This window comes from Amblyomma americanum, chromosome 3, assembly GCF_052857255.1.
Source record: "Amblyomma americanum isolate KBUSLIRL-KWMA chromosome 3, ASM5285725v1, whole genome shotgun sequence".
NCBI lineage: Eukaryota > Metazoa > Arthropoda > Arachnida > Ixodida > Ixodidae > Amblyomma > Amblyomma americanum.
The window spans coordinates 120,802,863-120,829,518 of NC_135499.1; the positions used below are offsets into that span (position 1 = coordinate 120,802,863).

The 26,656-nt window shown below is 46.3% G+C and overlaps 1 protein-coding gene across 1 annotated transcript; it reads right to left on the minus strand.

Annotated features, from left to right (window-relative positions):
- Positions 1-2,206: 2,206 nt before the first annotated feature.
- Positions 2,207-14,418, minus strand: LOC144124850 (uncharacterized). The gene is made up of 5 exons (XM_077657760.1): positions 14,228-14,418; positions 8,668-9,016; positions 6,361-6,593; positions 3,232-3,661; positions 2,207-2,553 (listed from the first exon to the last, which is right to left on the minus strand). Exons 1-5 carry the CDS (start codon positions 14,292-14,294, stop codon positions 2,259-2,261), a joined length of 1,374 nt encoding a protein of 457 aa, XP_077513886.1. The 5' UTR covers positions 14,295-14,418; the 3' UTR covers positions 2,207-2,258.
- Between the last annotated feature and the right edge of the window lie 12,238 nt (positions 14,419-26,656).

Genomic DNA, 26,656 nt, shown 5'->3' on the forward strand with positions numbered 1-26,656 from the left:
AGAAGTAGAAAAATAAATGATATGAAATGTTAGGAGCAGGTACTACTCAGCTAAATTCTTGAAAACTTGATATATAGTGTTGTCTTTGAGATTAGTTTTCAGTCTGCGGCGTCAGCTTTACTCAGGCAAATAGACGTTTCCCAGTGCTCTATCAAAACAAAATTTGGAACGTGTAATCGATTATTCGCTTTAAAATTATCAAAACAGGAGATTGGAAACGCCCGCCGTGTAGCAGGAGTGCCACAAAGAGTTGCATGTGATTTATCGCTACCCCGAGCAGGACTGTAGCGTACCATAATTGACGTTCAGGCTGTGCTGGAATATTCGCTCTGTCGAAGAGGCAACGTGCTTAAATGACACTTGATCTATTACATCTTCGTTTGACACCATTTCATTCGGTTAATCTTTCCATTCTTTCAATGTCATTCTTCGACTACGAGCCACAGTCCGGCCGGCCGTTGACAACGGTTATAAGGGCGGTAGTTTTGAGTCGTCGTGAGCGTCTTCACGGCCGTTTGTAAATGCTTTGTCAGATTGGAACACTTTTGATAGGATATTGTATCATTCTTGCATGCTGTCTTTATCATGTCGAAGGTCTCGGTAGGTGACTTACTCAGTTTAACGCAAAGCTTCACGATGTAGTGCCGTTCCAACGCTCGCTCCATGATTTCCTCGAAGCAGCGACGAAACAGGAGCACAGGCTCAAACACGTTCACTCCCTTCACCTGCTCGAAACCAGTAAACTCATCGCATTGTGAAGCTGAAGGTTCCCTCTCCTTCTTCCAAAAACCGGTTTCCCAGACTAGCGCATGCGCGCGTCATGCCGCGACTTGGCTCATTCCTTTCAGGACAGACCCTGTATACCTACCTCGGTCCCCATGGAGAACGCGTGGGCAAGCCCAAATTTCGACTGGCCCCGTTAGAACCTTGATAGGACTCAAGTCTATGATAGAAGGTTAACCGATGTGCAAATCCGGCATTCTAATGGGCCTCCCACATCGCTCCAATGTAGGAGCGATGGGCGAACTTCATGGTTTGTCCACATTTGGCTGATGTGTGTTCGAGATGCAGAAACCACGTCGGTGTCATATGGGCTGCTGACATCAGTCCCATGTAAAACCTATGGAAGCATTGCAGGCTTGCCCAGGCCGGGCCGGTAGGGGCCAAACTTGCATAACGCAATTTGACTCAATTTTGACCTCTCACATCGGACTCACAGCGTCCTTTACTTAATAGTGCAATTTGTGCTACATGAAAACAAAGTTGAGCGTGTGAAAGCTCAAAAAAACATTAAGATGTCATGGCCAAAGCAAAACTAATAAAAATCAAAAAAGTTTTGTACAGAAGCGATAGCAAAAAGTAAGAAAACGAATATAAAACTTTTAGCAACTAAAGGCGAGGCTCTGGTAAAAATATGGCGGTAAAGGTGACAGATAATGCTCTCAAGAGAGCCAGCGAGAACTGCTGATGATTTTCATTGCTTTAAGGTGACAGACGGTGTGCTTGTACAAGCTCATACCTAATGAAGATCGCAAAAAAAGAGACGCACAAGAAGAAAAGCCTTTGTTCTTGTCCGCCTGTTTTTTGCGCTGTTTGTTCAGTATTAAGCTTTACCAACTCGCCCGATTCAACGCTCCAATAAATTGCTGTAAATGTTTGTCCTCTCTTTTGGATGATGAAAGGTTCCCAAATCTCACACAGATCGCCATTGTTGCTCTTTCCCAACTTAGCATGCACGGCTACGTTGCTCTTACACAATACTGTGCAAATGCATTGCATGTGCCTGGAGGAAACTGCAACGCATGACACTATGCTGGAGGTATTGAACCAATAACCTAAAGCATGCAAGTCATGAAAAGCAAGGTATTTTTTATGCAACACACATACTGTTGTGTTTATTAAAGCTTTGATTTTTGCAAGCATCAGCGAAATATATTTTTCAATTAGCAGCGTTTCGCCGTCAGATGGCTTGAAGTAGGTTGTCGCTGGAGTGCAGCGGGCATGTTAGAAGAGTAAAAGGGCCACTCAAAAGTAGCCGGAAGACTGCGTTGCTCGAAGCCTCTAAAAACTTTACGTTTTGCGTGAAATGCGCTTGAAGTCCTTAAGCATCGTAATATTGCTCTTTAGTTTTGTTCCGTTTCCTAGGTGTTTTTTATTTTTTATTTATTCAAGTTACCCCTAAACGCCCTCCAGAAGAGGGTATTACATAAGGGGGGGGGGGAACATTTCACGGAGCCCGCCCAAAATCCGCTCCGATCTCAATTTGTGTGCTCTCGGCTGTATTTCCGGTATGCTTCAATGATTGAGTTGTTCCAGGGCATCCATGGGGCGGGATCTTTGATGAATTCGGTGATTTTGAAAATTGCCTGATCCACGTATTTCTTTGACGAATCCTCCAGCTTGTTCGCCTCATCTTCGGTGAGCTGCCGGCGCATGTAACCTTTGAAGAACTCGACCGCAGGCCCCACGACAGGCGTTAGCACGTAGACGTCGTATTCCAGTGGAACGGGGAAGTTAAGCTGGTAGTCTACAATATTGATTGTCTTGTTGGTCCTGCATAGAAAAAAAAACAACAGTGAAACAAGCATGACCAATTTCTGATGTGACCTCATAGAGAGGTTTAACACAGCGGAGACGTATTAGTCTACACTATGAGTGAACCTGCCGGGTGCACGCTGCGCGTGCGCAGTGCCAGGTGTGCTTTCGTGCCTAGCAGTACTGCGCGTGCGCTAAAAGCGCCTAGCTGGTCTGGTACGAGTATCGGCTAATGCATCTCCGCTCTGCTGAAACCCTACTGTTTACTTCTTGGAAAGCTGAGACAACATTACTGCGACATTGTAATTGTATACTATAGCAACCTCAATAAGTTTGCTATTCCATAGACTGCAAAAATATTCTGCGTCAGCGCGTCCTCTCAAACAGTGTACATGCCTTAACACCATGATTATGTGAAAACATATTCAACCAGAGGATCATCAGGGGACGTTTTATGTGCAAAGTATTCCTGACCACCGCGTCAGAACACTTCAAGTAGCAGTCGTTTTGAAGAGTACCTGTTTTGGAGAAATTTTCTCGCCCTTCATGCTTTCAGTTAAGGGTGTTAGTAAAGCTGAACGGAAAATAACCGTAAGAAAGAAAAATTAATTATCAAAGCAATTTTCACTGCAATTATGGCAGCAGGCTTGGTTCACTGATTTCACCCAGGTGCCACACACGCGCTCAAGCACTCACTCTGTGACTTCGATGACCGCGTCAAGTGCCACGATTCGCACGTCCATCCTCAGCCGGATGTTGGGAGCCGTGGTGGCGTACAGCTGGACGCGGATGTTTTCGAAAGCCAGCGCCACTCTCGCGGCGATGCCGCACCTGTTCGCCCTGGCGTAGTTGTCGCCCCCTCGGCGAAGGAAGGCGAGGCCGTCCACGGTGACGTTGTTGATCTGGAACGTTCGGTCTCCCCAGGTGACGTCGTCGACATCGGTGAAAGTGACCGGATCCAGATGAGAGGCGAGAGCTATTCTCTTGACGCTGTAGTCGAAGACGCCCCACTTGCTGGGGTCCTGCCAGGGACCGACCGGGAAGTCCGCGAAAGACGTGCTGCCGCCGGGTCCCGGAAGTATTATACCGGGAGTGTAAACCGGGTCTGGCAGCGGTTTCTTCACGTCTGGAACGTAGGGGGTAAAATGGGACCATTTTAGACGCTATGTACGAATTTTAAAAAATATAGCAAGATCACTGCTGTTTGTAGGCCTGTGCAATGCCTATAGCAGTAAATTTATCTTTCAGAGACACTGTTATTCATATCGCATCTAGCTTACTTTCTTTCTTAGGAAGCAAACGCTGCAAATTAAAAATAAAACTGTTGTTTAGTGATTTGGCTCATGATTGTAAGCTAAAATGCACAAACAAGTGCTACACTGTGAAATAACTTTGGGAGCCGTTCGACAGCGCACGATATACAGTAAAAGATGTTGCGCATGGTTCCGTGACGTGGACAGGTGCGCGAAAAACTACATAAATGATCAAAGGAAGAAAACTGAGTAGCCTAGAGGAAAAAAAAAACAGTCATTAACTCAATAAGAGCCCTTTGTGTTTGCAAGAAACGGTTAGGATTAAAATTATACTTTCGCTTTTTTTTCAGAAGATTAGGAAGCGGAGCTTTGTCTCATAACCGCGAGCAGAGAAATATGCAAAAGAAAGGGTAGAAACGCTGAGGAGACAGAACGTTAAACTACTTATAATTTATTCCGTAGTGTTCATGGCCGCTCACATTGTTATAGTGTTTAAGAATAATCAATTAGCCGGACCACTGTCCGGGGACTTGCGTCTGTTGATGAAGGCGGAGACCCCTTGAGCTTATCTCAAGAAAGCGAACGACGGATCAGCCCATCTGAGCACTGTGAAACCGAATGTGCTTCTTTATTTGCACAAAGTGGACTTAAGACTCGAGACGATAGCGAGGAGCTCTAAATTTTTCACTGCATTATAAGCGCCGACCAATTTGAGCCATCTGTGCACTCGCCATTCAAGTCCAACGAAGAAGCGAGGTATCTCGATAGCACGCTAAAGCGTTAGCAACGCGTGATCAGGAAGGAATATACAAAATCCAGCTTTCACATGGTTAAGGACGGAATGAGACAAAATTATTGCTGTGTTAATGACCTGCAGAAGAAACATGCTGTAAACCTAATAATAAATGATGGCGTACAACTGCCAGCGCAATTCAATGGAGGCAGGCGTGAGCCGCGTTTCCTTCAAGCTAGCCTTTAGGCTAGAAGATGGCAACATTTTTTTCTTTTTTGCACGCGATCTTCTTGAAGCATTTTTAAAAACGAGAAAAGGCACTGATTAATTTAATGACCCATCTGCTTCACTATGTTCTAATGAGTTCACTTTCTAGGGGTATTTTACGCAGTAGTCAGTTATGTGTGTGCCCCTCCACATTTTTGGAGAGCGGGAAGCAAGCAGCAGATCATTTTTATCACTGAGCTTGCCAGCCTGTCATTCAAAATGGTTATTGCGACAGGTTTTGTCACCTGTAATAATGCAATTTTATTTTCCGTTTCTAGCTTCATGTCCATTTAAAGAAAATATGAAGTTAATGCAGAATTCCTCTTGAGCTGATTTCAGAAATTCTTATGGTTTCTGTGTCAGGATTACCAAAGAGGTCGCTTTGCATGTAATATAAACTTTCTGCGCAAAAAATATGTTTGTAGTTTCAAAGCAACAATCGGCTGTCTGTACGCCAACGATGATTATTTATAGGAAATTTTTTCAATAAGAGCGGCGACCGGCGCCTGCAAATGACATAATCAAGGAGAAAGTAACAACATGCACTTTAAGGACTTAGGCAATAAATGTTCATTAATGCTATGCTATAATAATAAGAATAATCGGTGTTTGGGGAAAGGAAATGGCGCAGTATCTGTCTCATATATTGTTGGAGACCTGAACCGCGCCGTAAGGGAAGGAATAAAGGAGGGAATGAAGGAAGAAAGGAAGAAAAGGTGCCGTAGTGGAGGGCTCCGGAATAATTTCGACCACCTGGAGATCTTTAACGTGCACTGACATCGCACAGCACACGGGCGCCTTAGTGTTTTTCTTCCATAAAAACACATCTGCCGTTTTTATGGAGGAAAAAACGTTCAAATTCCAAATTCTGTGTAGCATAGAACTCAGTCGCTCAGTTTGGAAGTTTCCACTATGAGATTTCTGCCGCAATGTTGACAAGGAACCTGTTGCTCATGGGTTCTCAAGCTGTAGCTTGGCCGAACGAAGAATCATTTTAAGAGATTACACAATAACTTGGAAGAAGTAAAAGAATGCAGAACTAAAAATGTTAAGAAAAACACTTTGTGGGGGGAGTTAAGCAAACAGAAGAGAGTAAAGGTTAAGGAATCTATTTGCGCACGCCCTTCATCTACTTTCTTGCATGTAAATGTTGACATCTCTGACAAAGAAGAATAAAGTGAGGAAAATGAGATGGACCGGATAGTTTAGCGTGTATCTACAAAACAAAAGGAACAGTAATGAAAGCAGCTATTCCAAAATAAACAAAGTTTAACTAAACTTCTTGCTGGGATGAACATTTGGCATTTTTTCCTGATGTTCTCAACCAACCGGGAAAGAAATAAGCTTAATAAAACTATAAACTGAATCCAATGACCTGGCGCAGTGTCATCCTTTTTTTATCGCAGTAGAAATCGTCACAGATATCCACAGCAGTCTCCGCAGTGCATTCGCGCTATTGGGTGCATGCTGGAGAACACCATGTAGCTTTGTGCAACAAAAATAAGTATTTGAAACTTACGGAATCCGAAACAATTTCATCCGAATAATATAAGGGCGGTAGGCTGCTCATACCTCCAATCTTGGTTCCGTTTCGGGCGAACAGTTCCACCATTCCTAAGAACTGGTAGACAACCTCGTGTACTGTGGTGCTCATTTTATCATTGAGTGCATCCTCGATTGAGCCTTCGGCCAAAAAGTTCAGCAGGTCAAAAATGATGCTGCTTCCATCCAGCTGGCGTGCCCGGAACGACACAGGTGCGTTCCAAAAGGAGAGTCCGGTGAGTGTAAGGCGGTTCGGAGCAGGCCTATAAAGCAAGCGAAGAGGCGGTAATTAAAAACAATAAAATTGGGAGCTCTTAACGAAGCTCTTGGGACAAACAAGCAGGATAAGCTGAAGAATAAACGTAACAAAAGCTTGACAGTAAGCATAAAATAAAACACGCACAAAACAAGAATCTTCGAAGGGAAACTTTTTTCTTGAAAGAAAATTGCGGAAGAATTAGCTTAAGCAGTACACAGGGATCGCAACAGACGCAGTGCATGAAAAATAATGGCGCAAAAGAAGGATTACTGTGGCATGTGGTCGCAGTGGGGTCGCGGAGTGGACAGCTCCGAATCACTTTCGACCTCCCGGGCTTCTGTAACATGTACTGACACGTTACAGCACAATGAGGTTGTTTTTTTTTCGGCACTTAGCCTCCGTCGAAACAAGGCCACCGCAGCCGGGGTAGGCAGCCGAGTCATTAGGATCAGGGGCTGATGCTATAGCCACTTCAGCCAGCGCGGTGGGTTGAACTGATTACACTCTAGTGGATCACTAATGGATATGTTGAAAGGGTACTGTCACTATTATTTTCGGGATATTCAACACCATTAATTGATGTCTGCCCCTGCATTGTTGAAATCATGCCCACAAAGGCAAGTTCGAAAAAGCAATAAAATCTATCCGCGGTTCCAGTTTCAAGCAATATATTTTACATGCAGGAGGAAAGCCACTTAATAGTCGGTGATTATGTCACTCTTAGGCTTAAGTATACGTCCTTAATATGAAAGCCATAACAAATTAAGAACTAAGAGATGACATGAGACGCATGAGCGCTGGTCGCGAAACTGAGAGGTTGCAATTAAGAGCAAAGGGTTTAAACTATATCCTTCTCATTATGGGAACTTAAGTTCAAGATCTTTGCAAGCAGCCAAGCATATCGCACAAGTTTGCAACTGTGCTATACAGGAACATCCATGACGTAGGAAATGAAATTTTTTTCTGCACTAAGGTGCTCTGAGGTTTAAAGCGCCTTAGAAAGCCCTACCTGCTTGAAATGTCGGAGATAAGCGCTACAACGTTGAATCCAATTTGAGGTACATCTTGCATTCTCGGTTCAGCCTGGACGTAATTGGTGCGCGGACTCTCTAACAATCGTGATAATGAAACTGGAGGTTTCTTCTGAACACCGGTAAGGCTGATCGCCCAAACGGTGCGTTCGCCCCAGAGAGAGTGTAAACGTGCAATACTTGTTGTTGGGCTAGTAGGTTAGAATCCACTGCAGTCTACCTCAGCGCACTAAGGACGAGGCACAAAAACTAGAAGTACGACCGGACGAGGCGCTGGCGTGGTTGCTACAAATAAGCACGTTTTTGTCACCTGCCTATCGACGGTTGTTGTCCTAAATATGAGTCCGGGCGCGCAATTTTCTAAGTGTTTTTTGGACGCTGCAAGAATCGCTTTTAGCGAATGCTCAGTCGAAATGGTTTGTCCAGAAGGCGATGGTCAACAGCGCTACAAAGATTACTGAGAACAAAACTTGAAGAACTCTCTGAAATGCCGCTCCACGACTGCGGTACAAATGTACTATATGCATAGAAAATAAATTTACAAGCTTGAAATATTTTACATGGTGACAGATAACTTCATTTCATAAATGTTTCCTTCCGAGTGTGACTGGAGCCGCTGTTCTCGCTTCCCTTCTCCTCCACTTTTGTCCAGCTATCTCACATGTTCCAAGCATTGCGCGTGGGCGTTCTCGCTGATATTACTTTTTAAGCATAACGGCTGAACAGGCTTCAAGAATGTCGCCCTGTTGAAAGATTTGCGGTTGACAGGGTGCATAATTTTTGACCACCGGTTGTACATATCTTTTGGTGTATAAATTACGCAAGGCGTTGAGAAAAACTTCGTGAAGACGACTGAAAATGAAGGAAGAAATCTGGCTCTCATGGTACATGGTTCAAACTGTCATATGGGTTTGCGATGTCGGAATGCATTGAATAGCACACGTGGCCGAAATTAATCTGGAAGCCTCCTGTATGGCGACCCCACAGCATATGTGTCTCTTCAGGACGTTGAGCCCCACGATTCACAGAACGTCGACAAATGCTTACTCTTCAACGTAGATCATCATCTCGATCCTGGGAATATAGATGTCCACCTTGACTATGGCGTCCACAGGCACTGATTGCACTGAGCCCCTGTAAGAGACTCTCAGGGGCCCTCCTTGGATTTCAAAAAGTGCTGCGATGCCGCTATCAGTGACATTTATAAAATTGCGTTCATGGCGCATGAGATTTGAGAGGCCGTACAACTTCCCCTCAGACAGACGCACCCTGAAGTCGAAGAATTTTGTGAAAGTGCGCCGAATGTCATTAAGAGGAAACTCCTCAAATCCAGGCAAGCCGAGCACTTTGGAGAGTCCGATGTCGAACAAAGTGTCGTGATAAGCACATGAATCATCTGAAAAGGAAAGGGTAGGAACATGAGCGTGCCAGAAATTTGAAATAGAATTTGTTATCTAAAGTGATGCAACTACGCTGTTTGTGTTTCATTTTCTTAGTCTAAAACCGCTATGGAGAAATTTGTTCATCACACTGAACGACGACCGAGTGGTTAGGTGGAAAAGCACGAGTGAAACACAAAAAATGATTTTAGACATGTGTCATGCATTTCATGCTGAGATAGACTTCAAATGCTAAGGTAGACGTCATAAATTGAAAAAATATTTCTGTATATTTTCGGTGCTGCCGTCATACACGTTTAGCCTTTGTAAAATCTTTCGAGCCTAAAGAGGTTTGCTTATGGGTGAAATCGTGCGGCTCTTTACGCATCCTCAGTGTTTCTTATCTTCTCAAGGCTGGAAGAGCTCTCAGTTACACCCCCCCCCCCCCGAATGTTAAGACTTCAATAAATGCAATATGACGGCCACCTAAAAGCATATAATCGAACCATGATGGGCCCTAAGCTTTTAACAACGGCTGTATCAAGTGTTCACACAAGGACTTTTAAAGCTACAAAAAACTTTTTGAGGTACAAAGATACTTACATCGTCTTAATGGGGCAAGGAGTGCCCTATCTCAGAAAACGGGCTAGATGTGTTATCTAGTGTTTGGTAAATTGACCGACAATATCCCTTAGACTGTAGCAGGTAAAATAGGTAAGCTGTCTAATCAAATTCAGATTTGTAGCTTGCTATTTCTGAAAGTTTTGAAGACGTCTAACGCTGCTCCCCACCGGGGATCAATGGATTCTTGCTTATGAGGAGACAAAGAGAGAGATATAACTTTAATTTGCACCATTCAAAAATGGCGGGGAAAAAGGCTATAGCCTAAACCCCCATTGATTCCCCTAACCGTCGACCGGAATCCCCTGGGACTCGGTGGCGGTCAGTGCGAGACCGATGACTTTGCGTTGTTCTTCTGCTTCGTGGTTGAGCAATAAGGTCCCCCAGGATTGTACATTTCTATTCGGGTCGTTATAGAAAGGGCAGGTCCAGACCATGTTCACTAGGTCTGGAATGCTATTGCAGTGCGTACATATGCGATTAAAGACTTCTGGATGCCATTTACTCTACAGTTTGAGGTTTTGAAACACCCCGGTTTGCAAATTCCTCCACATGATGTCCTCATTCCTATTGAGCTGCTTATCTGCTGCTAGATAGCTCTTACGGCCGAGATTATAATGAGAAATTATTTCATGAAATGTTGTGAGTTCGTCACCCGATGCGAGGTGTTCCTCGCGTGGAGGCGGTGCGTCAGCAGCGATCGACCGGAAAGTGAGCGCTCAGGTGGTCGCGTGCGCCTTCTCGTTCCCCCACAGGCCCTGATGAGCTGGGGACCAGATCAGTGAGATTAGTCCTGATGGTACTTGGCATTCTCTCAGAATTTTGGTAGGCAGACTTGTGTTTTAAACGGTGCAGGACGATACTGGGTCTCCACTCTCACGAACCACTACCGCTGTGTGTGCTGCCTTGCCATCGTATTCGGCAGCGTCCGTGAAGAGCACATCGGATCTACCCCAAAATTTGCCCTGTAGGGCCACAGCCCTATCCTTGCGTCTATTTTCGTGAAATACCGGATGCATTTTTTTTGATAGCGGTGGAACTTTGAGTCTATGCCTGATTGCTCTAGGTACGTTACCTGTCCGCTTTGAACACTGCGAGGGTTCGAGCCCCAGGCGGTCTTTTATTTTCCTTACAATTTTGATTTTAAAAACATTTGATGCTGCGACACTATGGCGGCTTCTATGAGCTCATTCAGAGTGTCGGAGACACCTAGCCTTAGAAGTTTTACCGTCGAAGTGTTCGGAGGAAGTCCTAGTGCGGTTTTTGATCCTTTTCTTGTTATGATTTCAATTTTGTCCTTTTCTGCTCTGGCCAGTTTGAGATAGGGGGCAACTTATATCAAGCAGTTTATGACAAAAGCCTGAACCTATCTCAAAAGATTGGCTTCCTTCATACCCGCATGCATGTTAGAAATGCGCTTGAGTAGCCGGAAAATCTGGCTGGTACTAGTTTCAAGTCTCATGATAGTTTCTGTTTTTTTGCCATTTGCTTGTATGCGCAGCCTTCGGACTCGAATACTCTCTACTGTCGGAATGGCATTGCCATTAACTCGTAAAACAATATCACCGCCCTTGCGAGGGGGGCTTTTTTTTTTCCTTTTTTGAGATGACAGAAAAAGAGGCTGTGATTTTTCTGCCAGGAATTTTAACCCAATCGAGTCGAGATATTTCTCTATTACATCTATGGCTCTCTGAAGTGTGCTTCATACTGTCAATCGCTACCCCTGCTCACCGACAGCGTCAAATCGCCCGCATATATGGGGTGCTGCAATTTGTGATTCCGTCCAGCTTCCCTGGAAGCCCAATCATCGCTGTATTGAACAGGGTCGTAGCGAGAACGGACACTTGCGGCATCCCTCTATTCCCCAATATAATGTTTTCCAGTGCTTGTGCACCCAGTTTGATGGCGGCAGTCCGATTTGAGAGCAAGACCCTTACGTAGTAATATGTCTTGACTCCAACATTTAGCGCGCTAAGGTTCTCAAGTCTTGCTACGTGTTTGACACTATCAAAAGCTTTGGAGACATCCAGTCCCACAATGACCCTAGTATCAACAGTCTTTTTATAGATTACCTGCTCCTTCAGATGTAGCATGACATCGCATTCTGATAGGTTTGATCTGAAGCCTATCATGGTATCAGTATAGAGATTTTGATCTTCCATGAATACATTCAGTCTAGTTTTAATTACGTGCTCCATCGATTTTACAACGCAAGATGCGATGGAAATGGGTCTAAGATGCTCAAAGCTGAGCTTCTTCCCTGGCTTCGAAATGAAGACGAGGCTCGCAGCTTTCCACGCTTGCGGCAGCTCTCCCTTGTCCCAGCATTCTTGCATATAGGTTGTAAGATTCAGAATGGAACCGTCGTCAAGATTCCGTCGTCAATTTTCCGAATGGAACCGTCGTAAAGATTCCTGGTTTTTGAGGAGTATTAAACCAAAACAAAGTGGTGGACAAGCACATGCCTTGACAGAGGAAGTGATGGTCACTCTGCGAAGCGCGTCCTTTTTGACAGTGTGCTACCTGGAGCCCTGTAGTTTTTTCTGGTTTATTCACCGCAACATTTTGTTGGTACGCAAAATCCAATATGTAATGAATTGATATTACTTTCAAAGAAAGTGGTATATAATTCATGTCCCAAGAGCTTGCACTTTTTCACTTAAGAAATTAGAATCTTTTTTCGCTAAAACATGTAACTTATCGTATATACACCTATATTCCTAGTTACACACGCATTCCTTTGCTCAACTTTGGGTCATGTTATTTATTTCGTAATTCTGTGCTATAAATTCGGCGTGAAACCACTTTTCTCAGACATTATTTTTGTGGGAGGTTCTTAATATAGTGATGCTAAATGCAGAGAATAAAATTCCCCATTACGTACACCTAAGCCAAGTTAGAAAACTAATTGCAAACTTCATATATGAACTGCCTTTCCAGGTTGCAAGCGCTGTAGCACTTATACGAAAACCTCTGGCCCTAGTGAGGTTGGCACGGTCACATGATGGCTGCTCATCGATATGCAGTTAACGCACAGATAAGAGGCACTCACTGTGGTTCGTGCAAAAGCAGGGTTCCTTAGTATTTGGTGGTGCTCGGTTTGAGGGAACCTAACTTAGAGAGCGAATCCCATATTACTTCTCCCGTTATGGCTACCTATCTCGGAGGTAGGAGACCCCGAGAAGGATTCACCGTAGATGGGAGTACGTTTGGAGGCCAAATGCAACACATTCCAGGAAGTTAGCGGAGTCCCCCTACAGTGAAATACGGCATACAGTGAAATACGCCACCGTGAATGCAAGAAATTTTTTCTGCGTTAACATCGTTATACTGAACATAAGTATGAAACGCCGGATATAACGACATTTGTTGTACTAACTTCGGATATAACGAACTTTCATATCTGGATCTCGGATGTAGCGAACCTAAATGCATCGCCTCGAAAATGATAAAGTGTAGTGTGTCAACCTTCGGTACAACGAATGTTTAAGTGCGAATGCATTTAAACGATGCATCGAGGATCGCCTAAAGGTATTCTTTTATTCGAAAATATTATATGTTCCATTAACACAAATGCCGACGACCGTCACCTTCCATGACAACGAAATTCGGGTGATGTCAGAATGCCGGCGTAAGTGGACACAACACACGTGAGCGAAAATTTGTAGTCATGAATGACGACTGGTTACGAGCAAAAGCCATGAATAACGACTCATAGTATTCCGCAAGTAGCATGACTCAGCACTTTACATATAGCATGATAGTCATTCTGCAGTATAGCACGACTCTGTTCTTTAAAGCTTTCTCATTCTCTGACGTAAGCAGTCTGAAGTACCTGTGCCGATTTTTTTAATCAAGACTCACATTAATCTCTTGATTATGCATACATGGCTCTAGCTTCCGCCGTCAGTGTAAAACAGGTAGAATAAAAATAAACTTGAAAGTTGTACTCAGATATTCTGCTCTCTAGGCTGCCGCTGCCAGCTGAAGCGTATTTGGGATTAGGTATATATGGCCAAAGAACATGCGTGCTCGTTACGTCGAGGAGAAAGCTAAAACATTGAGTAGATCCTGTAGAGCATATTTAAGTGATCTCTAGGCGCGGGGCAACGCAAACGAACTCTGCGCAGACCTCTAGTCAAAGCGGAAGAAGCCAGTTATTTCTTTCACAGCTGTATGGGCGGCGATTAAGCGCAAGCACGCGCCTCACTTTTGCAGCCTTGTCTTCACCTGTAAGCGAAGTTTCGCTAGCTTGTATAAGGTATGAAGATTTAGCCGATTCCCTCCCTCGGTGCCTTCCTCAGAATATTTACACCCTGTAAAGAACTCAAAGGGCCAGATGGACTACTCCTCTATTGACAACCCACGATGCGACAAGATTAACTTTATAAATGCAGAAGCAATATTCCCCGAGAGACAAAACTGCAATCTAATCAGACGCCACTGGTCTCCTTCGAGGACTAACTGTTCATCACCAAGTCTAAGTGCTAGGTTAATCCTGGAGTGGCAATTTTAGTCTCAGAGTGACGCATTCCGCGGCGAAAGGGTTCTGGCCGAGAAATGAAGTCTGGGAATCCAAAGTTAAAATTGGCTTATATCTTACTCACCACTTGCGGCCAGTGCACAGGTCACAATTAGCAAGAACAGGCATAGCATGTACGACGTCGGCTTCATTGTTCGCCCAAACGTATCCTTCTCAAAAACTGTGCTTTCGATTCTACCCGCAGGGTTTGCGAACCGAGCACAAGAACGACCCACTGCGACTGCGGCTGCTGCCTCGCGCTTGCTTGTCTATATATATACGGTCTTTCACACCGCGGAGAACGCGAAAGTTAAGCGCCTAGATAGCGTCGTATTTGGTAACACGGACGGGTGGTGACAGTAGAGAGGTCGGCATATCCCTTTATATTATGTTCTTGTTTCTTAGAAAAAGCAAAACTTCCTCGTCCCGCGGATGTTCACCGCCGCAAAAGTGTGGGTTTCATTCTGTGGTGCAATAGCGCAGTTATCAGGGTTACCACTGGAGACGGCCCCACTGGAGCGCCGCGTTCAGGGCCTCCAACGCCGGCGTCGAGCATTTAGGCTCGGCTGGCGTAGCCTGGTTGCTTTCGAAGCGGCCGTCCGGCTGTGGAGCAAGACGTTTTATTAAAGTAGCGGTGATAATTTTTTTTACAATTTTAATCTCATTTAAGGCCGTTTCGATTGCTTTCGGCCGTCGACATGACCTCGAGGCCACCGTCTGTTTAAAAACGGCTACATAAAAAACATGCAAGATTTGAACCGCAGGGGCCTTAAGGGGAAGCGCCTATAACAGCGAAATAAGCATGCCTACGACTTGGCACTTAATTGAGTATTAATCGAGAGTTAAAGGCCCCGTTTAACACAAAATCCGGTTTCGGCGTTGTAAGCGAAACGTCACGGGCATGGTTCTGGCCTGTGGTCTGCAGAGAACAACTAAAAAGTAAGGTGGGCCACCTAGGTCACGTGACCTTGCGGCGCCATCACAAACTGCCCACCAAATAGTGAGCAAACTACCTACCTTGTCAGGTGGCAGATAAATAAATGACTGGTCGCTCCGGACCAGCAACCTGGGTCGCACGAGGCCCACCGCTGGGAGCATCTGCCACCGCAGGGCAGAGGCCCATCACTTACTCGCTGCAACATTGTGCCAGGCGTAGTAGAGGATTCCAGGGTTCTATGAATGGTAAGTAAAAAATGACCCTCTGCATATATAGCAATTAACCCAATACGTTATCGCGTCATACTCTTAAGGCGAAGCTTAAGTGTCCCCTCAATTTTTTTATTACGCTTGCTTATCTGTACTCTCTGTGTCAGCAGCCTGAATAGATCATCCATGTGAAGTTTACCTGGCAGATCTAGAAAGGCTGAAGCGGGGTGGAGAGTCTGCAGTCAGTAGCGTTCATGAAACTGAGACGGCCGTGCTGAAGCCTCTCATTCCGAAGAGCAGACCGTCGGTGCGAATGATGCCAGTTTTTAGTAATGTTGTACAACGTACTCATTATGGCCAGCAGCAAAAAAAATGTTTTAGCAGTGCCAATTAAAACACCAAACTTTTAATGCCGATGTCAGCAAGTTATCGCGGTAAACACATGTCTCCTATCAAAATATAGCCAGTCAATTTTAGGTAGCACCCAAAAATAAAAAAGTTCGCACATGCAAAGCCGCCGCCTCAGCCACTGGCCTGCCTAATTTGACGTGAATAGCTCAAAAGCTCGAAGCAATCTTAGTGCGACTGGTGAGGGCTCTGCGCCCGCACCTGTAGCATTGACAACGTCCCAATGCACAGACTGTCTGGCTTACATTTGCGACGACGCCGAACGCACGCACACACAAGCTTAACTGGAAAGGTGAAGGAAAAGGGTACAAGAAAATTAGTAGAGAGAAGCTTGCCAGCTTAGAGGATTATTCAGCAAAAGCTCGATAGAATTAGCTGCCTCTCCGGCAGGTAAGGCGCATGCATGCAAGAAGAACAAAAGCTAGCACAAGTTTATTTAGACATCTTATGTACGGGACAAAACAACCTGAAACCGAAATAGTTACTCGGTTTTGCTTTTATATTTTGCGAACTTTTTAGCTGCTTGGATTCGTCTTTCTTTTCAACCATGTTAAGCCCCTTTACTCTGGGCTGTTTGCTTCGAGTACGTTTAGGTGCTTCGCTTAGCCTTTCTGTTTCGAACTAATTTGGCCACTGGGCTTCGCCGCTTTATGAGCCAGCATCATCGCTATCGGTGCGGTCTGGCACGTACTGCTCTGACATCAACCCATGGAGCACACTATTTACGAAACATCCGTCGCGAACTCCTCTTGGCACCTCGTCAACGCGGCACTGAACTTCGCAGCTGCGTCTTTTGGGGACAGGAAGCGGCGCAGTAACTGTCTCATATCTCGGTGGACACCTCAACCGCAGCGACAGCTGGCTTGCAAGAAGAACAGGAGGAGAGCGTAGACGGAGAACAGCGCAGAAGGGGGTGGGAGGGGGCGTAGACAGGCAGATGGGAGTCAAAGAAGAAAGAAAGAAAGAGGTGCCGAGGCTTCGGCGGAGCCCTCCACTACGGCACCTCTTTCTTTCTTTCTTTCTTTCTTCTTTCACTCCCTCCTTTATCCGTTCTCTTACGGCGTGGTTCAGGTGTCCAACGATATATGAGACAGATACTGCGCCATTTCATTTCCCTAAAAACCAACCAATTATTATTATTATTCACGAGGCTGTTGTGCGTCTTTTGAAAGCTGCATGGCTGATTCCGACTGACATTCTCAGCACTGCCATAATATTAATAATAAGATTGATATATGTTTTGGGGCACTAACATCACACAGCACACGGGGGTCTTGTGATGGTGAAAAGCGTTTATTTAGCCATATATACAGAGAGGTGCTCAGGGAGAGGCCCCTAGTGGGTCTCGCCCATCACAATACACGACCGGAGTCCCTCATTCCAGGAACCCCTCGGTACTGACCACTGCGCAGGTCTGCCGAACCAGGGCCTGTTGGGCCGATGGTTCCTGAGAGCCGAGCAGAGCCGGGTAAGGGGTGATGGGGGGGAGCGAAGGATTTTGCCTGCATGCCTAAACCATGTCAAAGGTGCCGTCCCTCTCCCCTCAGAATGAACAGCGGCCTTCAAAAGAAGAATCAAATTTCTTGAGAACCGCCAGGCACAGCAGGATGTTTGTAATGAGCCTAAGGAGAGTTCATTCGCCATCTTTACCCATTCCCTTCATAGGAACCGGGTAGCGTCGGTGTTCGGCATGATATTGCTCAGTAATATCTTTAAAAGAAAGTGCTGTGATCTGGGTTAAGGTCCTCCCAACGAACGCCTGGTGCCCGGTAAGTGAGTGCGCGGGCTGCCTCGTGGGCGGCTTCGTTACCAGGCATGCCTTGGTGGCCGGGGACCCGTATGATTGAGCGGTGAGATGGATCGCAGTCGCGAGCACTGTGGCAAAGAATTTGGTGAGAAAGTGGAGTGATCCAACCGAACTCAAAGTTGCGACAGGCTCCCCGAGAGTCTGTGAGGATGAATTTACAGTAGGGATGGGAGGCTGCGAGGACGATCGCTGCCTCCTCCGTATGAGTTGAGCTGGGCGCTCTGAACGAGAGTCCGCCCACCTATTTCCCTCCTGTATGACTGCAGTCGTGTACCATTCCCCCCTGGAGTGGTAGGGGCCTGCAATGTCGACGTAGAAGACGTGTTTCGTTGAGCCATAGTGGTGGTGCAGGGCATCCGCCCACGCCTGGCGCCGGCAAGTATGGTCCTCCTTGTTCATCTTAGTCGGAAGGGGTCGAACGTAGAGGGCGCTGTCTTCACAGTTCGGACACTCAAACCCGTTTCATCGTATGGTGGTCTTGTTTGATATGTAACCGGTCCAAGAGGCGGCGACCGGACAAGGTCTCGGCGAGACGCGTGTATTGGTTAACGAGATGCGCCTCGCGAAGTTCCCGATAGGCGTTCACCACCCCCAACGCGAGTAGACACGCGTTGGAAGTGCGCCACTGGCGTACACGAGCGTACACGTACACGGGAACCTTAGCGTTTCACCTCCATCGAAGGCTATAATGCAACGCGAGAGTGGAAATGAGAGGCGTCCATTACGGCACCTCTTTTTTCCTTTCTTATTTCATTCCCTACTTTATCCCTTCCCTTACGGTGCTGTTCAGGTGTCCAATGATATATGAGACAGATACTGCGCCATTTCCTTTCCCCAAAAACCATTTATTATTAATAGACATCTATGAGAACTAAAAAAACTAAAAATTAAAAACACCGTACCAAGGAAAAGACACATGGAAGCACGCCAGAAAAGCGATATAGCAAACCCGACCGCAATATCGCTTTTCTGACGTGCTTCCACGTGCCTTTTACTTTGTACGGTGTTTTTAATTTATAGTTTTTTTAGGTATTACGAACCAAACCGCCCTATCCGCCGCGGTAGCTCAGTGGTTAGGCGCTCGGCTACTGATCGGAAGTTCCCGGGTTCGAACCCGACCACGGCGGCATCGTTTCGATAGAGGCGAAACGCTAAGGCGCCCGTGCGCTGAGAGATTAAGTGCGCGTTAAAGATCCCCAGGTGATCGAAATTATTCCGGAGTTCTCCACTACTGCACCTATTCCTTCCTTTCTTCTTTCACTCCCTCCTTTAACCCTTCCATTACGGCGTAGTTCAGGCCTTCGCTGATATGTGAGACAGATACTTCGCCATTTCTCTAGCCCAAAAACCAATTTTCATTTTTTTTAAACCGGCCGCGGGGGGCGTTTTGATGGAGGAAAAGAAAAATTCGTTTGTGGGGAAAGGAAGTGGCGCAGTATCTGTCTTACATATCGGGGGACACCTGAACTGCACCGTAACGTAAGGGAAAATGGAGGGAGTGAAAGAAGTAAGAAAGAAAATTGCCGTAGTGGAGGGCTCCGGAATAATTTCGGCCACCTGGGGATCTTTAACGTGTACTGACATCGCACAGCACTCTTGCGCTTTAGCGTTTCGCCTCCAACGAAACGCAGCCGCCGCGGTCGGGTTCGAACCCGGGAACTCCGGATCATTAGCTGAGCGATCTAACCACTGAGCCACCGCGGCGGATATATTTCGATGAAGGCGAAACGCAAAAGGCGCCTGAGGCGAAGCGGAAAAGGCACCCGTGTGCTGTGAGATGTCAGTGCACGATAAAAATCCCCAGGTGGTCGAAATTATTCTGGAACCCTCCACTACGGCAGATCTTTCTTACTTTCTTCTCACTCGCTCCTTTATCGCTTCACAACATTTAGAGGTTTGAAACGAGAGGGGAGGTATAGAATTATTGTCTGTGGTTTAGCTCTGGTTAACCCAAGTGGAATTGCGAAAGCTTCGTTTCCTCGGCACGTCGTCTACGCAGCGTCTCATTCCGACGCTCTCCAGAATTCAAAGCGGTCTCTTCCGCAGTTGAAGAGTCACTAAGGGAGGTGTCACTTCTAGCCGCATCTGCGTTACGACGCTTCTAGAGTCTTGCGGCGCGTCCTTCTGGCGCCTCTTGAGCGCGTTGTCTTTTGCTCGCTTCGTTCTGTCGTTGTTGCCTCTGTTTCGCGCTCTCCATAACGACTAAAGACCGCGGCGGCTGCGTTTTATGGAGGCAAAACGCTAAGGCGTCCGTGTGCTGTGCAATGTCAGTGCACGTTAAAGATCCCCAGGTGGTCGAAATTATTCCGGAGCCCTCCACTACGGCACCTCTCTTCCTTTCTTCTTTCACTCTCTCCTTTATCCCTTCCCTTACGGCGCGGTTCAGGTGTCCAACGATATATGAGACAGATACTGCGCCATTTCCTTTCCCCCAAAACCAATTATTATTATTATTACTCACTCCCTCCTTCACCCCTTCCCTTACGGCGCGGTTCAGGTGTGCAACGATATGCTAGACAGATACTTGCACCATTTCCTCTCCCCAAAAACCAATTATTATTATTATAACGACTACAATATGCACGCCGTTTAGCTAAACGTTGTTCTCGATCGTCATCCGTTGCTTCCGCACGCCGCCGCTTCCAAGCTGCAGCACATCGTTCCAGCTTCACCTTATACACATCATCCGACATACCGTGGAGGATTCGCTTGGACGACTGCGACGAGCCGAGTTGGGGGGCCGCTTTTCCACAGCTGGCATGACGTCACGTACAGCGAGCGCCCCTCGCGGCAGCGGCGCGCAGCTGCAGCATGGAGGATTCGCTGGGACGATCGTGAAGAGCCGAGTTGGCGCCCCGCTTTTCTACAGCTGGTATGACGTAACACATTGGTCACGCTAAAGGTCAATAGTGGATTCTTCGGGACGACGGCCAAGAGCGGAAACCTCGAGCAGTATTGATTTCGCATTAAAACACCGCATGTACTTCACGCATATTTTTCATGAAGTTCAATGCATAAGGGCGCGGTGATTTATGCGCACTGGATATATTTGTGCAAGAATTTTTTACAACTTTTATGAGACACCCCTGTTGTAAGCTTGATGTATGCGATGATGGCACTCGGTGCACAGTAAATCGGAACGAAGGGGATTGCTCGAGAGAAACCGCGCTTTGTCCTGTGGTTTTCTAGTGTTGTTTCCTTGTCTCGAATGTAGCGACTGTATGTTTTCAAGAGAACCGGAACAGTTTTTTGTGGTCAACTTTTGAGCAGAAAACAGCCATTTCAAATCATTCCCTGCAGGGAGGAGAGCATAGAAAGCATGGGTCGCTTTTGAGAGACTTAAAGCAAGTAGATCTTAGGTCACCTCAAGGTCGCTGCACACAAACTGACCTCCTTATATGTCCTTAAAACTTGCCTGGTTCATTCAAGTATAGCTTCTTTATTACAATTTTAATTATAATTTCTATGGCAAAGAAATTTTTGACGTCATCGGTTTGACGATTGTAAAAGTTATTGTGGCATTCGAGCATGAGCGGTGAACGTATATATTATGGCATAAGTACATATGAAACCATTTGGTATGCATTATTTAAAACACATGGGAATGAAACTGGAAGAAAATTTGATCAGAACCCACAACTTATTACAGTAGATGAAAACTTACTGGTACTTGAGTTTCAGTAGGCATGTACGATGCCCTTTTCATTATGAAGATCAACACTGCACTTTAGCTTGACCTAAGCTAAGAAATATTGCGTAAAGCTCACACTTCTTTCTGACTGTCTGCGTCATTGCCAGCGCCAAGAAATGCATTGTGCGGACAAATATCGCAGGTGGCTCGTGGTTTCCTTACAATTCATAATTGCGAAAGAAACACGAAATACTCGCTCCGCCGATGCAGCGTGGTAGGGCACACGCATTTAAGGAGAAAGGCATAGAGAAGACCTCTCTAACCCAACGAGGAAGTGTTGCCTTTGTACAGAATCACGTCGGTGGTATCAGCGATAACTTGAAACTGAAGCTTGCGAACCGCTTGACAGTCTATCTCCAATGTTAGCGAGCAACGTGATCGCGAAAGACGCTCTTGTGCAATATTATGATAGCCACGCGCGGCAGGGAGCAAGTTCCGCCTTCAGCGGAACAACAGAAAGTTGCCAGCCGCCGAAATTTCACGTTGTTTATATAGCGTAGTTGCAAGCCTTTTGCACGTTGCTTATATACCGCGGGACAGCAGAAGTCGACTGCAGAAGTTTGAAGTAGATAGGATTTAATTGCATAGAGAACAAAAGTAAAGAGAGGCAGTAGAGCTGTGTTTGGAGAGGGCAGGAAGTGGTAGAGAGATGGCATGCAATATATTTTATGTTGCCTATAACGTGTTTAATAAGGTAATCGTTAATGGAGTTCGGAAAACCTTAGATTTCGATCAACCAAATGATCAGACCGAATTCTGTAAACGATACTTCGCAACAGATCATATTCACACTGCCAATAATTTGCTAACGAAATGTGCAGAAAAGTATAACCAGCCCTCTATATAGCCTTTATTGATTACCAGAAAGCTTTTGGTTCAGTAGAAACCGCAGCAGTCATGCAGGCATTGCGGAACCAGGGTGTAGAAGAGGCTTATGTGGAAATACTGGAAGATACCTATAACGACTGGACCGATATTAGTCCTGCATAAAGGCAACAATAAAATTCCAATAAGGAAGGGTGTCAGGCAGGGGACACAATCTCGGGAATGCTATTCACTGCCTGTTTACGGCGGTATTCTGAGGCCTGAATTGGTATGAGTTGGGTATAAGAGTCATTGAAGAATATGTAATCAGCGATTCGCTGATGACATTCCCTTGCTAAGTGACTAAAGAGATGAACTGCAAAGCATGATAAATGAGTTAGACAGGGAGAGCAGAACGGTGGGTCTAAAAGTTAACACGCACAAAACAAAAGTAATGTTCAATTGCCTAGCAAGGGAACAGCAGTCTACAATTGGAAGCGAGGTGCTGGAAGTGGTAAAGGAATACTTAGGGCAGGTAGTGACCGCTGATCCGGATCATGACAGGGAAATATCTAGAAGTATAAGAATGGAGTCGAGTGCATATGGCAGGTTCTCTAATATTTTGAACGGTAGTTCACCAATATGCCTCAAGAGAAAGGTATATAACAGCTGTATCTTACCGGTACTTATCTATGAGGCGGAAACGTGGAGACTAACAAAAAGGGTTCAGCTTAAGTTAAGGACAACGCAGCGAGCCTAGTAATGAATAAGGAAGGTAGGTGAAAACTTTATTGATGAGGCTTATGGATGAGCACTGCCTAGGGGCTGGTCTGGCTCTTGATCCCAGATAGTGGCCAACAGTCCATGCCGTGCGGCGACCTCTCCAGCCCACTCTCCCAGCTGCCTTTGTGAGGCTGGTTCGGAGCTGGAGACCACGATCTCCCAACCCTCTTTGTCCGTGACGTTCCATCGAAATGGTGGTTAGAATTCTCGAAAGAGATATAAAGTGTGGTCAAAGTTGGCTCTTGGAGCCCCACAAAGAGAGCATTCGGGTCTTTATTCGCTTGGGTGGATAAGGGCTTACAAAGCCGGTGAAGGGAATATCCGAGACTGGAGCTGTCTCCAGGTAGTTTGTTGCTCTTTCTAGAGGGAGATGTGTGGTGGGGGATAGACGAGTCTTTGCTCCCTGCAATAGAGGGTAATTTCAGGATAGGCGACGAGCCGGTCCCTAGCACTACCCCGGTCTACTACGGTGTGCCCTGCTAAGTTGATGTACGCTCGAGCAAGCGAGTGGGGCACTTCGTTGCTCCAAAGCACCAAAACACCAAAGCACCAAAACACCAAAGCACCAAAACAATTTGAACTGGTCAGGGTTCTGTGGAGCAAGAATTGAGAATTTTTCGGGTTGTAGAATGAATCTGTCCTCGTGCAAATTTCGTGATAGCTGTTTTAGAGTCACTCAGAATGAGTGTAGCAGCGGAGGCGGAAATGGCAAACGCTATGGCTGCTTCTTCGGCTTGAAGTGAGGTTGTTGCCTTAATCGAGCACGAGGCTATGTTGTGTTTGAGGTCATGCGATACCAGAGTGATGGCGTAGGCAGAATTGTGGGTGTATTCTGCCGCGTCCACGTAGAACGCGTCTTTGTCGTTTGCATGAGCTTTGTGTAAAGCCTTGGCACGAGCTGCGCGTCTGGCCTGGCTGTGAACTGGGTATACGTTTTTGGGAAGAGGGTGAACTTGAGTCTTTCCCTGATGTATTTTGGGATGGCGTGGGTGTTGTTGGGGGGTGGACCTTTTGGGTGGATCCTTAGAGAGGCGAGAATGTGTCTACCTGTATTTGTGGAGGAGAGTTTGTCAATCTGAGCCATGCGATGAGCTTCAGTTAGTTATTGTAGTGTATTGTGTAATCCCATGCGTAGGAGATTTGTGGTGAGTGCTCGTTGTGGAAGATTTAAGGCTGACGTATGCCTCTCTTATTAGTGCATCTACCTTCTCCTCTTCCACCTTTGTGAGGTAGAGGTAGGGAAGGGAGTAAACCATGCGACTAATCACGAATGCCTGGACCAGCCCCTCCGGTATTGTTCGCGCATGCCTCGGTGCTTGTTGGCTATTCTTCTAATCAGTCGGATGGTTTGATATGTCGTGATTGTTAGTTTGGAGATGGTCTCCGTGTTGCGTTCATTTTTTTGTAAGAACATGCTAGGATGCGTATCTTTTCAACCTCTGGCACTGGTAGACCATTAACCTCGACGTGTATGGAGGGGTTTTTCTTCCTGTTGCGGTTCGGGGTAGGATGGAGTATCAAGAGTTCAGACTTAGCAGAGGAGCATGCGAGGCCTATAGAGGCTGCGCACTCCACTACCACATCTGCACCTGCTTGAAGGGTTTCTTCCATGGTCCCAGCATTGATCAGAGGGGTCTATAAGGCAATGTCATCTGCATAGAAGGAGTGCGAGAGGTTTGGGATCCGCTCTAGCTTTCGAGCCATGAGAATGAGAGTGATGTTGAAAAGTAGGGGAGATAAGACTGACCCCTGGGGTGTTCTTCTGCTGCCCAGAGGAAAGGAGGGGGCTCTATAGGGCCTAGTTTGATTTCCGCGGTACGGTCTCGTAGGAAAGCTGCCATGTAGGTATGTGTACGAGTCCCGACTCCTAGATTGGATAAGGCGTGCAGTATGGCTGTGTGTTGGACATTGTCAAACGCCTTAGTGTGGTCTAAGGCTAGCAGTGCTCGTGTGCGTTTGCAATGTCTGTGATGTAGGATTTGTTCTGAGATTTGAAGCATTACGTCTTGTGTTGATAGATGGATTCGGAATCCTAGCATTTTGAGGAGAAAGAGTACTTTTGTTTGCATGTAATTTTGCAGTCTGTTTAGGATCACGTGCTCAAATAGCTTACCCTAGTATGAGGTGAGGGAGATTGGCCTGAGGTTTAACAGGTCCAGTGGTTTTCCGGGCTTGGGGATGAAAGTGGTCCTCGCGTGGGTTCACTCGGAGGGAAGAGTACTTGCCTTCCAGTGCTTGTTGAAAAGTTCTGTTAGGGCTTAGATGGAGTTCTCGTCGAAATTTCGTATTGCTTTGTTTGTGATGCTGTCTGCTCCTGGCGCACACGTGGTGATAAGTTTGAACATTGCTGCTCTAACCTCCCATGTTGTTATGTCCGCGTTGATCTCGGGGTTTTCTACGCCCAATTAGGAAGAGGGGCAATTTGGGACTTCTGAGTTACCTGTCTTTGAGATTCTGGATCAGGACATCATCATCCATGCATATTCTGTGAATGAGGCGCGTTACATTAATGTGTCGCGTACTCTTCGTGCTGTGGGGTTCTAAGAGGCAGCGCAGAAATTTCCATGTGTCTATTAGGTCCAAATTGCCATCCATGCGGTTGCAGAGCTGACCCCATTGCTTACGGGTTAGTTGTGCCGCGTGTGCCTCTATTTCCTTGATCAAGACTGATATTCTTAACTTGAGTGATTTGTTGTGTTTGTTACGAAGCCATCGTTTCTGCAGGCCGGAGTGAGCCTCCCATATGTGAAGGTGTCTGCTGTCGACCGCGTCCGATTCGCGATTGCTCGGGATCTCAGATGCCGCTGTAGCGACGTCCTTTGTAAGTTCTGCCACTGACCTCGCAAGTTGTTTGATTTGGGTGGGGGCGTCGTTCCGGGGGTTCCGAAACATGTCCCAGTCTGTGATGTGCAGCTTCTTTTTCATGAAGGGGTCGAGTGAGTTTAGCGAGAGTGAGGTTTCAATTATGTAGTGGTCACTGCCTAGAGATGTCTGCGTGTGCGATCAATGACATTCAGTGATATTCTTTGTGAGTGTGACATCGGGAGTGGTGTTGCGCTGCAGGCTGTTACCGATGCGCGTATGTTGTTGCGGATTATTGACGAGGGAGAGTCCCTCGTTCTGAATTCGTGTCCAGAGCTGTGCTCCTTTCCTGCAGTTGAATTTCTACCCCCAGCTGACGTGTCTGGCATTAAAGTCACCAAGCACTATAAGCGGGTGTTTAGCGCTTATATGGAGCGCTTTGCGCATGGCTGTGAGGAGGGGGCTGCTTTGCCTTTCGGGCTGCTGTATGTGTTATATTTATAGTTTTGGGAAAGAGCTCTATTAAGTGAAAATCTATGTCTTGAGCCTCTATGGGGTGATCTGTAGCGGTGTATGCTCTGTGAACTAGGGTTTCTGCCCTTTGAATGGGTTTGTTCATTGGCGTGTGGGGAGTGTAATGGACTAATCTGACAGGAGCTTGAGATTCCTGTAGTGCGATGACTGTGAGGACTTGTGTAGGAGAGAGATTGAATGTGGAATTGCAGATTGCTTCGCTTGGAGCGATATCCTCTGCAATTCCACAACCACACTCTAAGTTACTTGTGGTTTGCTGCCATCATACACTGGTCTGAAAGCGAATGGGTTGAATTTGATGTATGTGGGGGGAAACAGTTGGCCTATTTTGCTCTGCACCTGAGCAGCGATGGCGCCGTGGGCGCTAGATCTCTGCTCAAGCGTCGTAATTCTGTTGTTGAGATTGCTCGTCCATGTGCTCATGTCTTTGGTCATGGCTTCGACTTTCTTTTCCATTTTCTGTTCAAGAATAGTGATCGCGTTGATGAGGGTTCCTAACGTTCTGACGTTCTCAGTGGTAGCGTTTTATTTTGCTCTGC